Source organism: Thermobia domestica, chromosome 5 (genome assembly GCF_964235325.1).
Source record: "Thermobia domestica chromosome 5, izTheDome1.hap1.1, whole genome shotgun sequence".
Classification (NCBI taxonomy): domain Eukaryota; kingdom Metazoa; phylum Arthropoda; class Insecta; order Zygentoma; family Lepismatidae; genus Thermobia; species Thermobia domestica.
Genome location: NC_137458.1, coordinates 206,869,259 through 206,887,446, shown reverse-complemented (window position 1 = coordinate 206,887,446; position 18,188 = coordinate 206,869,259). Strand labels below are relative to the sequence as shown.

Sequence of the window (18,188 nt, the reverse complement as noted above, 5' to 3'; positions counted from 1 at the left end):
ACAAGTATGTGGCCTACACATTAGCATCATTTTGTAAGCGCAAAAGCATACATTTTGCACGTTTTTAGCAGCATTTTGTCACAGCATTTTGCGGTGACTGCAAGAGTTGCCAGGGCCCCGCAAAGTCAATATTTTCATATTTTTAAAATGATTTTTGTGTCTGTTCGTTTCTACAAATAGGGCGGGAATTTCACGAATGTTAACTCGTTGGAATCTGTGGTCTATAAGCTTTCCAACTTTGTATAAATCATGACTCTATAATAAATGGGAGAGTCACCAGAGCCCCGAACGTGAGAGTATACCATTTTGTTAAAATCCCTTTCGGGCGTCTAAAGGTTAATTGTGTTATGCCGTACACACTAATCACTGTTAGCTATCCATGTTGCAGATGAAGATGTATCTTGAAAACTTTAGTTAAAAGATGTCATTTGCTCCTTGTAGGCTAGTCACTGCTCTTTTCTGCGAGTTGTATTGTATTTGTCAGAGTATTTCTTCTAACTTATGATGTGAGAACTGTTCATTATTATGGAAACGATAGTGACCAAAAATACTCAAGTTTTGAATTTGTGAATTTGGATCTTAAAATAGTATATAGTGTGTTTAACCTCAATTATTCCTGGAAATTAAAAAGTGTTCAAATACTTCACTTGAATTTCTGTTGGTTTAGTTATACGCACATTGGTGTACAGAATTTCGTTCAGTAATTGCTGTTATAATAAGAATATAACTCTGCTTGTAATTTACTTCATGCACAAATCCTGCGGAGGCTGGGTTGTTTGTTAGAAAATTAAATTAGCTTCTTCAATCTGATATTTTAGTTGTTTTAAACATGTCCAACGACCATCGAAAAAAAACCACGTTTAAAACAAACTGAATAAAACAACAGCCTTCGTTTAAAACATGTTTTAAACATTTTGTTTTAAACATATCAACCGTGATACAAAATGAAACAACGGTGAATCAAAATCGAAACAGAACAACACCGAGCTTGAAAAATAAAACAAGGATGTGATAAATATGTTTAATTTTTATACAAACATAAGCACAACAGCAAAGGGAAAGTGAACATCCATAGACATTTTATTTTAATATATATACATATATTTATTAGAACATAACACATAGTTAATAAAATGGGCAAGAAATTCAAATACTATTTATAATTATATTTTGTATCTTACTTGGTTTGGCGAGGAATTCTTCTTCGTTGTCATCATAATCAGGCGGGTATTGGTAAGGCTCGGAATCTACTCCTGCCCGAGAGTCTCGATGATGTCGAGATTTCTGAAATAGAAAGGAGAATAGCTTTGATTACAGAGTTAAAATGTATTTCGTAATTAATTTGTTATATCTAATATTAATAAAAAAATATAAGATATATTGAAACATTAAACTTCCAGAGACTTGTTCGTTTTTGTTTTAAAAGATGAGCTTGGTCTTCATAGAACGAAACAATATGTACTGTATGGGAAACAAGATGACACAAATGTTGCAGCCACATGATAAAGAGACACGGACCTCGGTGAAAAATTGCCTAAAAATTCCGCAAAAGAAGATAATACTTATACGAGGTGTTAGAAAAGTAATGATACTGGCAACACAGTGCACGAACTGACAATGCTACTGTCTCCACTTTCATACGACAGTTGCGCTCATCTTTGCCGTTAACTCAGTACAAGTTTGAAGTTGCTCCAATTCTTGAGAGCGTCTGAAGTGATGTTGTGTTTATGAGGTGCGTTACAAACATGGACGGATAAAAGTTTGATAAACGTTGTACCATCAAATTTTTTATAAAGCTTGGAGAATTCGCTACTGTGACTCATTAGCCCGGGAGTTGGTACGAAACTTTTCACGTCATAAACATTTAAAAAAATCATTAAAAGTAAAAACGAAAGTAAGAAAAGTAACTTCGTTTTATTATATTAATCAGATAGAAAGCTTTAACCAATCATGGGATAACTTTTGATCCTCAATACTCTTTAAAAAAAATGATAATATACAGTATATAACTAGGTTTGCAGTATTGGATGCGAAAATTGTTGCTGATCACCACGGTAGCAAGTAAGACAAAATAATTGGAAGCATCTGTGAATAAGACACCTCCATCTACCGCAAATTTGACTAAAATTTATGTCACAAGATATATATGGACCAAAACAATGTTAAAATGATACACTGCATCTGTAGTGACGACATACCATCAATAAGATAAAGAAATAGAAAACATCTGAAATAAGACGAGGGTCAAAGATACCTAAGTAGGCGTGGCTCTAGGTTTCATCAAAACTTACATCACAAAATTTTTTGTGATATATATACAGAAATTACTGCTAATCATTACAGTAACAAGTAAGACAATATTCGGAAGAGCCTCTGAATAAGATACGTCCTTTCTCCCTTAAATTTGATCAAAATTTTCGCCACAAAACATATGGATCAAATCAACGCTGGGGTATTGTAATGATTTTGCAGTGATGAGATACTATAAATAAGTCAAAGAAATAGGAAGTTCCAAAAATAAGAAATAAACGTATATATTTGTTTCATAATTGGTTAATTTCCACTTCAGTCCCGCGCTATACAGAAAAATACTTCCTGAATATTAGGAGTCATAGTGAGCAACTCAGACAGGAACTTACGAGAAACTGTTGGAAAGACGGTACTATAGATTCGGAAAGCCGATAAAGGGAGTTAAATTATCAACTTTTGCATCTAATGGAGTTAAGGTGAAATGCATCAGAGCGCATGAGACAATTCAAGAAGTGGAGCTTACGAACGGAATAATTTGATCCTCTTACTACAATCCCACTCTCATTGGCACATGCATGTGGTATGATGCATAAAATTACAATTACTCAGTTACTTCATGTTTTGAAGAAGAAAGCTGAATCTGCAATTCCCAGCGTAACAAATGTCCCAATAATCGATGGGATGTTTTTTCTTCACTGCTGTACTTCTTCGATTTTTATCATTTCATTTTGACAATAGATCTTAGGGAAGGGGAGAAGGAAAATATATGAAAATGAATAAAACTTAATAACTCTTGAACCACCAAACATATCTTGATCAAACTTTCCACATAGATAAGGTTCGGGCCTGGAATGTTTTCGTTATTTCACTTTTATGGTGCAACGTAGGGAAGGGAAAGATATATGTAAAAAGAATGAAAATAAAAGTGACGTCTTTGTGACTTCATCACGCTTTAACCACAGGACCGATCTTAAACACATTTTTAATATGGATGAAGTTCGGACCTGGTGGTTTTTATTATATCGCTTTGACGGTAGACCTTAGGGGAGAGGGAGGAGAGGGACATATATATTTATAAAATAAATAAAACTTAATAACTCTTGAACCACCCAACCGATCTCAATCGAATTTTCAACGTAGTTGACGTTCGGGCTTGGGATAATTTTTATCATTTAACTTGGACGGTGCAACGTAGGGGAGGCGGAGGTATATATATACGTAACAAAAATAAAAATGAAAGTGACTGTGTATGTGATTTCACTCCTAAACCACCTGACCGATCTCGATCAAATTTTCAACATAGCTGAGGTTCGGGCCTGGGATGGTATTTATCTATTAACTTTGATGATAGAACTTAGGGGAGGAGGTAGGAGGGGGAGATATATAAAAATAAATAAATCTTAATAGCTCTTGAACCACCGGACTGATCTCCATCAAATTTTCAAGCTAGATGAAGTTCGAACATGAGATGATTTTTGTCATATCACTTTGACGATGCAACTTAAAGGAGAGGAAAGACATTTACAAATGATTGAAAATGATCGATATTAATGTCGATCTATTGTTTTCTATCACTAATCTATTGTTTTTGAGGTCGCTGAGATGAACAGTTACACTTCTGATGCCATTTAAATGCAAACTGAGCCCCGCAAAAATTGTGAGAGGGGAGGGAGTATATACGATACAACCCCTCAAATCTGAACTAATTGGGGCTGAAGCCTGTTTGGATTTCGGGGGGTTCGGATTACCAGGGAAATAATATGACGTACTTATTTCCTCACTGAATTGGCGACAAAACAATGACTGAGGTTAGACAGTGTGTCCCAGTGGTCGAAAGGGTAGTCCCAGGCTGTGAGAATGAAGGAGAAGGTTACTTAGAAGAGTGGGCAACAGTTGATGTAAACGAAGAATATAGTGACCAAGACTTAGTAAACATGGTCCAGGGGCAGCGTGACGGCGATGTAGGTGGCAGTGACAGTCAGGGAGAGGAAGCTCCTACGGACGTCGAGACGTACACGGAGGCTGCTTCTGCTCTTGACGTTGCACTACGCTTTGTGGAACAACACCCGTCAGCCATTCCGAACGACGTGATGTTCATGCGACGCTGGCTTGGAATTGCCTCCGCGGGAAGATTTTCTAATCTTCGGCAGTTAAAGATAACTGACTTCAAGTGAAAAATCAGTGTTTGTTTAATCTTGTGTTGTAATTTTTCGTGTGAATCGTAATCCAGTTAACATAAAATGATTTCATTGTTTTGTATTTTTTTGAAATACGTAAGTAGATGTAAACTATTTCCTATTTTATCTAAACTTAACTGTATTTTATAACGTTTTGAATAAGCATTAAGTCTAAAAATGTTAAAACCTAAAAAAAAACTAAATTTGTGTGATTAAATCTATTTTTTTTCATTTTCCAGCTGTAGTTAATTTTTTACCTGATAACGTGTTCGGATTTGCCGGGTTTTTGGATTTCCGGGGTTCGGATCTGAGGGGTTGTACTGTATATATCTATATCTATCTATCTATCTATCTATCTATCTATCTATCTATCTATCTATCTATCTATCTATATATATATATATATATATATATATATATATATATATATATGTATGTGTGTGTGTGTGTGTGTGTGTGTGTACAGGGTGTCCATAAAGTTCTTTGCCATCCCTAAAATTCTGAAACGGTGAAATATATGTCAAAACGAGAAAACATGTATTTCATCATTTCAAAAGTACCACGTATTGAGGTAAACAAAGTTGCCACAGGGTCCCTCGGAGGGTAGCAGACGGGGTCGAACTCAAAATTTTCAAATAGCAAGAGGGGTCAAGTAGTTTATCGTTTGAAAGCTATTTTCAAAAGAAAGACGATGGGATAAGTTTCAATGCTCTATAGTAGGAGAGAGGTGGGCAATGTCGATCACCTAAGAAAAATTGGTTATTACGTAGTTTCATTTGCAAAATATATTGAAACAAATTTGTAAATACATATTCCAATCCTTCTACAATAAGTATGTAAAATAAAAAGAGGATCATTTTTTCAGTTTGGGAACACGATGGAAAAAACTCAAATTGCTACTTTGGTTGCCATTCCCATCACATGTTGGTAATGGTGATCACAGTAGAAGCTTAATAAACACGCACAATTCCATAGGTTTTTTTTCTTTTTTTTGCTAAACTGCGCCTTCGAAAGACTGAGAAACGCCAACTGAATGTTTTATTGACGTTTTTTCAAAGACACGTCACAGATATATCCACGTGGTGAGTCCATAACAGTACAGTCAGCATGCATCCACGATCCACAAAGGTTACACCGATACCAAAGTTTCAATGTTTGACTCAAGTAGGCGTATTACCTATCTTAGGTCTAGCCTCTTTTATAATTTTTGGCAGGAGAAGTATTCCAAATGTTTGTTAGGAATGGCGATCACCATGATGGTAAACCGATCACGTTGATCGGCATTTCCAACATTGCGCCATTTTGAAAATTGAGCTGGTTATACTGTAAAAAGTAGTTTATTTGAAATATAACTATGTGTCGTGCATTAGACGTAAATATAACTTTCTATGAATCTTAGTAATTTCAAGATCTTTCAACTTAAAATTGTACGTATCGTGAGTTGAAATATGCAGATCCTTATAAGAAAATCAACAGAAACAAGTTTAAGCACGCTGTAGACTACAGTCTTCTCTGACAACTTCCTCGGCAATAGACAAGAAACCTTGCTACAAGAGGCAGGTGACAGCACTCGTTTGACTTCTCTTCAGCTCACGCAAGAGGGCAAAGTGGGCTGATCGCCATTCCCTTCCTCTCCCCTAAACCTTTACAAAATGGCGGCAGGTCAAAAAGTTAATATAGTTTGCATTGAAAAGTCTTTGGCCACACCTAGAAATCTGAAATGGCCAACAAGTATCAAAACTGAAAAACACGTATTTCATCATTGAAAAAGTACCACGTATAGAGGGAAACAAAGTAGCCCCAGGGTCCCTCAGAGGGTCCTAGACGGGGTCCAATTCAAAATTTTCAAATAGCAAAGGGGGTCAACTAGTATATCGTTTGAAAGCTATTGTTAAAAGAAAGAAGATGGAGGAGGTCTTAAGTTTCAATACCAACCCTGCGTGAAATGACGGGGGGATTAAAATGTTAACATGGCCTTCATCGAAACGTCCATGTCACTTCCAATGATCCGAAATGGTAAAACATAAGATGTCAAAACGGTAAAAGGAGTGTTTCCTTATTTGTAAAGTACAGATTTTTGATGTGCAAATATTTGTCTCAGTGGGAATAGGAAAAACGTCAAGTACGTATTGTTTGAAAGTTATTCGTAAAAGAATGAAGACAATACAAGTTCGGAACGGCTATGCAAACCGTGTCCAAAGAACAGGGATTGGGTGAACTGAGAGATATGTAAACAGTCACATCTATTGAAAGGTTTAACTAACTGGGTGTCATGTCTGCATTACTAATTGAGACAATACTATTTCAAGTGGAAGTGTGCCTACTACTACTTCTGACACTATTACTAATGTTCCTATTACAAGTACTAATATTTCTGTTCCGTCTTCCTTCTTTTAACAATAGCTTTCAAACGATATACTACTTGAGCCCCTTTGCATTTTAAAATTTTGAGTTGAACCCTGTCTGTGACCCTCCGGGGGACCCTAGGGCAACATTGTTTCCCTTTATACGTGGTACATTTGAAATTATGAAATACGTGTTTTTTCAGTTTTGATATCTGTTGAGCCATTTTAGATTTCTAGGGGTGGCCAAAGACTTTTCAATGCAAGCTGTATTAACTTTTTGACCTGTCGCCATTTTGTAAAGGTTTACTATAGAGCAACGAAACTTATCCCATCGTCTTTCTTTTGAAAATAGCTTTCAAACGATGTACTACTTGATGCCCCTTTGCTATTTGAAAATTTTGAGTTGGAGTCATCTGGGACCCTCCGAGGAACCCTGGGGCAACTTTGTTTCCCTCAATATGTACTTTCGAAATGATGAAATACACGTTTTCTCGTTTTGACATACATTTAACAGTTTCCGAGTTTTAGGGGTGACAAAGGACTTTCTGGACACCCGGTATATATATATATATATATATATATATATATATATATATATATATATGAACAACGGCACTTTCGACCCCATTGCTCGCAACATGGGGAGGAGACGGGATATATAAAAATCATCGAAAATGACCAATATCCAGAGACGTTATATCTTCTGGACTATAACTTTCCCTTCAGTATGTTGAAAGAACTCTATATTTATGAATGAACGAGTAATGTTGCTTATTATCATAAGTCCCTGTGTCTATCATCATCTAATAGTTTTCATGCATGAATAATCAAAGTTTTCTTTCTTGTAATTCGTTATGGATGATGAGTGTACTACTTTCATGAGTGTTTAAAAATCCCATTTGAGTGATGTTTAAAAGTACAATATGGGTGATGAGTGTTTTAAAATACCATATTAGTTAAGCATTACTGGCATATACTAAAAATGTTTATTTTGAATATGGACACATATCAATTGTACTGTTATTTATTTCGTGCCGATTATACTCTGAATTTCAAACAAGGTAAATTCATACATCTTTATCAGTTGATTCTTCAATTTATTTTTGTATGCTAATGTCAATTTCTGGAATGCCACTTTCAAATGTGTTCATGAACAATTTCTTTTATAATTTCTGACGTCTTACTTAACACTATTCGATGATATTTTAAAAATAATATATGGTATATTCGGGTGGGTCGTCTTAAATAATCTTTGGTTCTTTAGAATTCTTCACGTTCACATTTCTTTGTCTTATTGATGGTATTGCATCCTTACAACACAATGAAACATTTCAGCTTTGGTTTAGTCCATATATTTTGTAATGGAAATTTTTGTCACGTCTGGGAAGAGAAGAGTCTTATTCATAATACTTCCAATTATTTTGTCTTACTCGTTACTATAGTGATCGGTAACAATTTCCGCAATCAATACCACATACCTAATTATATATTTTATGACGTAATTTTCTTCAGAATTAAGAGACAAAGGTCGCCCCGTGATTGGTTGAATTTGTCGTCTGATAATTGACAAATTTACTTTCTTACTTTTGTTTATCAGCTTATTGCTCCATAGATAAAAATTGTTATACTTATGACGTTAGAAGTCTCATGTTAGCTCCCGCTCTATGTGAAAAGTCACAAAGGGCTTATAAAGAACATTTCTTATCCAGAAAACAAGTGTTCGCTTTCTAGAAGGACGAAAACAAGCGGAAGACAAACCTCGTGCAAGAAGACACCTTGAACCTCGGAAATAAATTAAATGAAGCATTTCAGTTTAACGTCCCACGAATATAACCTTTAGACTAAGGGAGACGGATGATTAAGATAGGTGAATGGTGATGGAAAAATTGGTGGAATGACATTGTGGGAGGAAACGGAAGTACCCAGAGAAAACCGACGGACATGATGTTGTCAACAACAAACTTACTTGACCGGGGATCGAACCAGGAACTCCACATATCAGAGGTAAGCGCTCTACCATTGAGCCACCGTGCGCCTTGAATCTCGAGAACGAATCACAATGTGAAAAGAGTAAAGTCTATTTTGAGGTCAGATTATAGATTGATAGTGAAAATGATCAGTAGTGAGTTACATTTGAACGTATTTACCATCCAACACGAAAAAGTGTGCACGAAGATGGTCCAAAGAACCAAGTCACAAGGCAGTCTCCATCAATGTCGTTTTCAAAAAAAAAAAAAAAAAAAAAAAGCATTTATGTGGTTTCTGGGCTCCCTATTCACAGATCTCAGTTCCTGTGACTCCTTTTAACTTATCTTGCTCAAAAAAAACCCTTGAAAGGTACTGTTTTGGTGCTTTGGCTAATATCCAGAAGAGTGTAAGCGACGAGCTGAAAGGTTTTAAAGCAGAAACCTGGCAGCACTGCTAAGAAAAGTAGTACAACGCCTGCATACCTGTATAGCTACCCAACGGGACTAGTTTGAAAGGGACAACCTTCATTTATAAAAATAATAATATTCATCATTAAATGAAGGTCAATCTCATTACTTTTCTAACACACCTTGTATTAATGGAAGATACTTGTTGAAAGAAGCAAAATGATGTAATTTCATGTGTCCTACATGATGTGAAAAGAGTGAAACACCAACTAAGGAAATCATTTAAAAAAAGACAAATGCATCAACGGCTTTAGAAGATGGAAGTAAGTCAAATATAATTTAGCAGATGTATGGAACAATTAAGATGTGGTACCTTATAAACTGGCTCATAGCCAGAATATTAACAAGACAGAGGGACCGAGACCATTTTTGAGGAGATGATTTCAGTTCCCTAACATTCATACATACATACCAACAAACAACTAAAAGCTTCCGGGAAGCTGAAGGTTGTCACAGGAGAAGCTCAGTCACCCCTGGCTAACCCCTAGCTACGGACCTGAAGATAAATATGTACGAAAGAGAAATCATTACAGAAGTATTCGCTAACAGTTGAAAGCCAAACATATCCCCAAAGTGAATTTTATATTTCAAACCGTTCTTACCGAACTCCGCACCCTAAACTGAAACTTGTGACAGTGTCTGAGATTATCTTTCGGTCCCCGACTATAAGTGGCAAATTAATATTTAGAAAGAGCTTAGAAGTACGAAAGTTGTCGATATCTTGGATATATTATTTATCACTTTGCAACGTAACTGTCCGCTGTAAGACGTAATAATTGGTACGATCAAATTGTGCAGTGGTACGTAAACAATACATCCAAGACAATGACCATTTATTTCAAAGTTTTCTTTTTTTAAGTATTAGCCAGCTTTGAAACTCAAATTTTGATACTGTTCTATGTATTTCTGCTACTTTGGAAGTTGAGAAAAAACTTGCTAGATTTCTTCTAGACAGGAAAATTATTTTACTGTTGAAGATTATTATGTTTCTATTAATACTTTTACAAATAAGTATCAAGTACATATGTTAAGGGTTTAACGTCCTTGTTTACTGAGATGCTACATGAAACACAATTTTCAGCTGGGATCTGAACCACAGATTCTTTCACTGGAAATCGAATTAAAAATCCCCCTATTAAATCCAGAAGAGATACAGACGATAATGGTCACACTTTGCAAACAAGATGTCTCAGTTTCGAATCCAGACTTTATCCTATTCTTTTCCCCAGCCTCACAGATGAATGTTTCAGACCCTGGGCGACTTGCTTGCAGAATTTCTTGCCCTAATTTGTTGTTGTTTTCGGTGTAAAATGACATTATATCTGTATCTCGAACTTTGTTAATAAATGAGTAAATAAATGATCTTGACTCAGTGGCATAGCTTTCAGCTCCTTCAAGAGTGCTCTTCTCTGGTTTGATCCCAGGACCACGTGACTCTATGTTAGCATTGCGTTCGTGATTTTTCTTTCTGTTCCTTTATAATCTCCCTTTACCTTTATTATACCAATTCTGCCATGGTGATCGATTTTTATTGTCTGTTTCGTTTACCCTCTAGTGTATAATCATTGGTAAAAGCAAAGATCTCATTTCATTTCGTTTTGCTAACCATTTACGCCCTACACGCCAGTCTGGTGGCTAGGGATATGTGCTTTCGGTTAATGATATCCCATTTTTGATTACCGGTAGTAATCAAGTCATTAGATCTCAAGAAAACGCAAAGTATTTCCTTAACATTCTAAAAATCATTAGTAAATAATAATAATAATAATAATAATAATAATAATAATAATAATAATAATAATAATAATCCTTTCTCGTATTGTTTTAGATTCTCTGTCAAGGACCAGGCTTCGTGGAATTTCAAAAAGTGAGAATATCCAAAATTGGAGGAACATTATTGATGTGACTAAATGATGTACCAAATCCATAGTCACGAACTTCTTGTGTAAGTAGTATTCCTAAACATAATTTTCAGTTTGTTCCTTCATTTCCGAACACTAATTTTAAGTCTTCTCTATCCCTTGAATCACAGTGAAAGGAATTTGTCATTCTACCTCTGCTGTATTAGCATAGTAGATCCATCAACATACATTAGGTAAATAGACTAGAATCTCCCTGTGGGGAAGGGCTAACAAACACACACGAGGTTAGACGAAACAGAATGTTCGTGAGGTTGTGGAAGACTAGGCCAAACTATTCCAATAGAAAAAGTCACATTTTCACGTGACAGAGATATCACTCTTACGGCATATTTTCGGAACGAGATGGCCTAAAGTTTTAGTTGTTGGTGCAATTGATGTTTTGTGTCTCCTTTTAGCACCGAATTTTATATCAGACATTTACTTACACTTTAAGGCGGAATGAGCCTCCAAATTACAAGATTTTCCCACCGAGAATCGAACCCGAGACCACGTGTACCAACTATGCACATTCTAGGCACTAGACCACATAAGAGAGCAGCGTCAACTTTTATCTCGTAGGCAACGTTTATACAAGACAAAACCTTCTTTAACAAACAAACAAACAAAAGATACAGTGCCCCTTCAAATCTGACTCAAAAACTGTTAATGGCATTTTGGCTTCCTATTCTTCAAGTGTATTATTACTCACTTATGCTACTTTGGGTGAAACGAGCAAAGATGAAAAGAGAAACAAGCTGAAACACAAAGCGAATATCCACAAAGGAAATTAGTCAGGCTTCAAAGCAATCATTTGAACAACAAGCAAAAGGCAACAACAACGTCTTTCGCAATTAATGTACATGTACGAAAACGATAAGCAAACCAGTGACGACCATGAATGCTTTCTCACAATTGCCAGAACAGTTTTCCCTAAGTTTCTAATCCAGTTTCAAAACTGATTTACGTGCTACTAACGAACAGTTTATCGAACGTTTTAGTTCCCAGCATATTCATTGAGAAAGAGTTTTCTTTTATTCAATATTACAACTGATTCTTGAGCTAGCATTGTGTGTTCTTCACAACAGAGTGAAGATTCTGTCAGTTAACATATAAGTTATTGAATATAGAATATAAAATAGTTTACTCTATACTACTAGTAATAGAGTTGAGTTGATTTTGGGTTTAACGTCCCGTTCAGCAGCGAGGCTATATAAGACATGGGCCTACTGATTAACGTGGAATCCGAACCACATGAGCTCCTGCCTACTAATAATAGAGTAGAATGTACCGTATATAGACCTACTGAGTCTCGTAGTGGAAACTTTCTAAGGTTAAAGGGTTTATATTCTTCCCTGAAACTACCTTCACACTACCTTTTAATTTATTCACAATATCAATTTTCAGCTATTGAACATGATTTTAAATATAGGCCAGGAATATCCAATCTGTAGCTTGTAGCCCGGAAGCCGACCTTCGGCGGTCCGAGAAATTTGGGGTGTAAAATGTCGAAAAGTGTAGTGAAGTACATTGAAGTATACGTCACTACTGAATAGACGTGAATTTAAATTAAAAACCTGTTCTATGATGAATAAAACTAGGAATCATTTGTTGCAATAGCATAGTAGCATGTAGAGGTACTTGCATTTTATACTCATAAATACTAGCGATAGTGCTATTTTCAGCATGACCCGACAGGTATGCAACCTGCAATGTACCACAACTATTTGGGTTGTCTAACTTAAGTGCCGCAGGGGTAGAAAATTAAACTTCTACCCCTGCTCTGGATGTGCATTAAAAAATCTAAATAGCCTACGGTTTCTTCCTTGCAGTTTCCTAGAAGTGTGCAAACAGAACAATGTGAATTTGTATGAAAGGGAAACCAAAAACAAACACGCATTCACCCTTATATTGCTATAAAATTACGGTATCTTAAAATACAGAAGACCAAATGGAGAGCTGCACTTGCAGAACCATTTACATATCTTAATACGATCTACTGACAGAAATAAAATCTGGTGTATTTCCACAATCATGAGGTCATTGAAGAGCTATCAAACTCTTATTTATTAAATTACACGTATTGAGGGACGGAGTGCCGAATCTATTTATAGCACATTGATTCTAGTGTTAGACCATCTATCTGAAAATTTAATGAGTCCATTTATATCAGAACGCTATTATCTTCCACTTGAATATCCTAACATAAAAATTGTATGACACGGCAGTAAATCTTAAAGTAAGACTTTTAAACGCGAATATTCCGTATTTATCATTTGTAGTAGATAATGGAAAACAAAATATTACTAACGATTATGTAACAGGTACGAAGAAGTGTGGTACACAACTCAAGAGCCGCATTACAATTCAATTAATTAAAATATTACATATCATGTGTTAAGATGTTCAGAGCTCATGTGTTTGCTTTACAAAATTACGTTTCGGAATATCATGATAACATGCTCTTTGAATAATTATATTGACCAGGAAGAGTATAAAATATATTGAATCTCAACTTAAAATTGTATGCTGTTATAACATTTTCAAGATATTGGTCGATGCAAAAGCGGACGCCATTCTTTATTGGTTTGGCAACACTGCATGTGAAGCCTTTGTTTCTCGTTATCCAATTGTTTCTCTTCAGTTAGGAGTTTGATTGTTGCAAACAGGAGTTTGTATGTTGTTAACAGTTCGTTTAGGCTATTTTCGAGGCTAATCAGTATAGAGTGTGAAGTAGAGAAAAATGAACACTTCCGACACATTTTACGTACTCTTCGATTTTAATCTAGGACCTAGTGCTGCAGAAGCCACGAGAAGAGTTAGTGATGTGTACGGGAATGAAGCACTTGCTGAGAGGACAGCATGAAAATTGGTTTCTCGTTTCCGAGAAGGAAAATTCGACTTGTGTGGTGAACCACGTTCTGCAAGACCTCATTTTGATGAAAACCGCCTAAATCAGTTAGTTCACAATCATCCTCGGCAAACAACGCTGGAATTGACACAGATTACACAGTCCATTATGTGCCACTTGCATTCAGTGGGGGGACGAAGGCTAAGTGATAGGGTGCTTACTCCTGGTGCGTGGGGACCCGTCCAAGTAAGTTTGGTGGACATCATCGTGTCCGTGTGCTTTTTCAGGGTACTCCCTTTACTCCCACATTATCATTCCACCAATTCTTCTACCACCAATCACTTGCCTTAATCATATGTCTCCCTTAGCCTAAAGGGCATAATCATGGGACGTTAAACTGAAAATTTTCGTTTTCACATGTGTTAAGCGATACCAAGTAAAGCCAGCGAATAACCACACGTTCGTCTTTGTTGGTCCGTTATCGTTTGGCTTGTAATAAACGTAAATCATTCCTTGCGAATATTGTTGCAGGTGACGAGAAATGGTGCTTGTGTGTGAAGTTAAAGATGAGGAAAGAATGTCTCAGCCCATCGAAAAGAGCAATAACCCATGTGAAGGACGGTACATACCCTCAAAAATCATATGTGCTTGGTGGAATCAAACTGACATTCTTCACCATGAATTCCTACGAAAAAAAGGAACGATCAATGCTGCTGTTTATACTTAACAGCTGTTGCTATTGAAAACAAAACACCTGGTAATCCTGTGTTGTTACTTCATGATAATTCACGCCCGCATATGGCTTGAATGACCACAGATGTGATTGTTGAACTTGGTTGGGAACTACTTCCTCACTCTCTATATATTTACTAGACCTCGCACTTTTTGATTTCCTCCTTTTCCGGTCTTTTTAACAACATTCAAGGACGAAAGTTTCATGATGAAGCTTCTCTTAGCAACTGGCTAAGAAATTTCTTCAACTCGAAACCACAATAGTTCTACAGGACAGGTATTAAACCAATACCTGGACGCTGTCTGTCGGTCATTGACAAAGATGGTGACTACATCACAGAGCGAATGAATGACTGAGTGATTATTGATTTACGACATATTCTATTAATGTCTCGTTATTGTGTATTGTATTATATTGTTTTGTAGTGTATTGTAGTGTAATTACTAAATAATAAAATAAATAATTTAATATTACTTCATATCATAGCATTGTTAAAACGGCACGAAATTATGCACCGATCTAGTCAATATGAATAACGAAATACACCACCTTTATCTTCTGTTATGTAAGCCCGCATAACAAATATGTATTATTGTTGCATACAAGTGAATGTTCTAAACGGCATAACCAGGAACATGCATAAGTTTTGACCACCTCTGCCAATTTTCCTTTGAGCCAAAAATAAAACAAAAACAGCTTAATACGGGATTAGATCTGATGTACAAAGTTTGATGGCTCTAGGCGAGTTTTTCTATATGAAAAGCTGATGACAGACACACAGACTTTTTTAAATTAGCACACTGAGAAAAATCCGTTATCCGGACAGCAGTCTATTGTACAAATATACGGAATCCATATGTTTACTATGGAAATATGAATGGAACACATGTTATGCATATGATACATACGTAATGCCTTTTTCCCGCTCAGATGTTACGTCATGCTGCTGTAGGATGTCTGACATCAGTCTTCATACGTTACATGCATATATGTATGTTACATACCTTAGCTATATGTTATATACATCCATGTGTATGTGAGATCCTGACTTCCTATATAGTTTTTTTCTTTTGTACAGAAAGTACGTTTATTCGGAACACTTATACGAAAAATATGTGTATAAAACATACGTTTTCAGTTATATGTTTGGTGCGGGACGTTACACATAATCGTACGTCCAAAAACTACAGGATTAACGCATGTTGTCTACGTTTCTACGTAAATCACATGTTTTTTTTCTCAGTACAGCATAGGCATGATAATTAATTTCACCAACGGATGAAACTTATGGAAACCCATGGTCAGGTTATGTTTCCTCCTTTTGGAAATGATTGATAGACTTATACTGCATAGAAGAAGCATATGAAATTATAAAGGCTTATAAGAATCTGAATACCTTCCTAAAATTATTATTATTATTAATAATACTAGTATGCCTCTAGTCTTAAATACTTCGACACTATATCTAGTGGATTTATTTTTATGAAATATGGATAGCCTTTTAAGGAAGAGTCCAAAATTTCGTAAGATTTTGGGGGTTACATGAAGTGCAAAGTCATATCTAGAATTTTATGCTTTTATTTTCGAGCGACGAAAGTAGATAAGAATGTATGCATGGTAATCGTGAAAAAAATATAATTCGAGATTTTATACGGATTTACATGTTTTATAGCCTGTACATATCGAAAAACTGATTTTTCGATATCTGTCTGTCTATACGTCCTGATGTACATTCGTATAAAACCCACACTGTTTAACACATCGAAACCAAATTTTTATACTTAAGGTTTCTATGTGATCCTCTAGGTTTTGTTTTCAAATCTTCTTCCTACCCCTAAAAACAAGGGTAGTTTACTTAAGGATGAAAATTTTAAAAAAGAGAGGCTATTTTCTCAGAAATGGCTCTAACGATTTTCTTTATATTTCATAAACCAATTTTCCAAAAACAACCTTCTTATGTTGTACAGTACAAGTCATATCTCGAAGAGTAGTACTATATTCTTGGGTGTGTGTTATCTTTCGGACGATTTTCTCAAAATCGACTCAGGTGATTTTGTTCATATTTCATAACTAAATAAATATGTCATTAATAACATCACAACATGACATACCTCATTTGCCCTAAAAAATATAAAGGAGGTAGTTCACTCTTGAGGATGAGTTTCTTTTCACACTACTTTCTCAAGAACAACTCTGGCTATTTTGGTCGTATTTCATAAATAAATATTTCATTATTATTCTTATAATATTGCAAATCGTTTCCATGAGAATATTTACTCTCGAGGTAAGTTTTTATTTTATTTTATTTTATTTTATTTTATTTTTTTACAATTAAAGAATCGCAGTAGAAAACATTGTAACTGCCAAAAACAATAGTTACTGTAACAGTAGAGACAACAGATAGTAAATTGTGCCCAAGCGTCACAAAATAGAAAATACTATTGCTTAGAAATACAACCTAGCATATAACAAAGTGAAGCTATGTATGAAAATCTAAGGCATAATCGTATTAAAAACAAAATAAGTGAAACAATTTCAAGGTGGCATTTACATTGTTTTCTTACAGCGAGTCTTCAATTTTATTATTCATGTGATTTTGTTATTACTTTATTTACAAACATTTCATTACTAACTCTAACATATAGCATAAATTATATCTTATGGAAAAATCCACAAGGGAAGTTTACTTTTGGGAATGAATTTTCTTTCGGTGAAGTTTTCCGAAAATGTAATAAACTTTGTAATGTTTCATTAACAGTTGCAGCAATACATGATATACTTTAAGGAATCTGAGAGAGACATTTTAGTGCGGTGGCTCGTACCTTTTATTTATTATTCCAATTACGATTAATATTTATGTTATTTTGTAAATTCCTGATAAGTATTAACTTCTATGTAATGTGATTATACAGGGTGGCCCAAAAGTAGATATACACCCCTGGATTGATGAAGTAGAACACTCTAGCTTATAGGTTTATTTGCTTAGGCTGTTTATTTACAGTATATACGAAACCAAATCAACACACTTCTGTTACTCTTTCATACTGACTGAAATTTCTCACTGAAAAAAAGCCCACACGGCTATTCAATTGTTTATTATTTATTTTCTTTTTACCAGACACTACAGATACTGCACTTACCAGATTATACAATTCAAATAATATATCCAGTACATTCTCATGAAATACACTTACACTCAAGAGTGCTGCTACCCGGGTTGGGGGGAAGTGGGGTTAAATGCTGCCCCAAAGAATATCCTTACACTTACAAATGCGGTTCGTCTCTCACGTGTTTATTAAGCTTGTTTAAGACTTACAGCAAACCAAGAATGTTTAAAATAAAATTATTTTTTTTAAATAAAGTTTGAACCATGTCAACATTAAAATAACTACTACTACAACTACTACTGAAATCATCCACTTTCCTATTATCATTTGGATAACTGGATGTGCATTGGTGCGAACTTATTACTGTAATATTGCATAACAACGTCTGACTT

The 18,188-nt window shown here is 35.3% G+C and overlaps 1 protein-coding gene and 1 long non-coding RNA gene across 2 annotated transcripts in view; one reads left to right on the top strand and one right to left on the bottom strand.

Annotated features, from left to right (window-relative positions):
- Positions 1-18,188, bottom strand: part of LOC145686367 (follistatin-related protein 5-like) — a 690,843-nt gene that overhangs the window by 182,700 nt on the left and 489,955 nt on the right. The window contains exon 3 of the mRNA XM_081759633.1: positions 1,182-1,284. Coding sequence (XP_081615759.1) covers positions 1,182-1,284 — 103 coding nt within the window. The remainder of the gene's footprint in view (positions 1-1,181; positions 1,285-18,188) is intronic.
- Positions 11,034-18,188, top strand: part of LOC145686369 (uncharacterized) — a 686,556-nt gene continuing 679,401 nt past the window's right edge. Inside the window, exon 1 of the long non-coding RNA XR_014131597.1 lies at positions 11,034-11,152. This is a non-coding gene — a long non-coding RNA (uncharacterized LOC145686369). The remainder of the gene's footprint in view (positions 11,153-18,188) is intronic.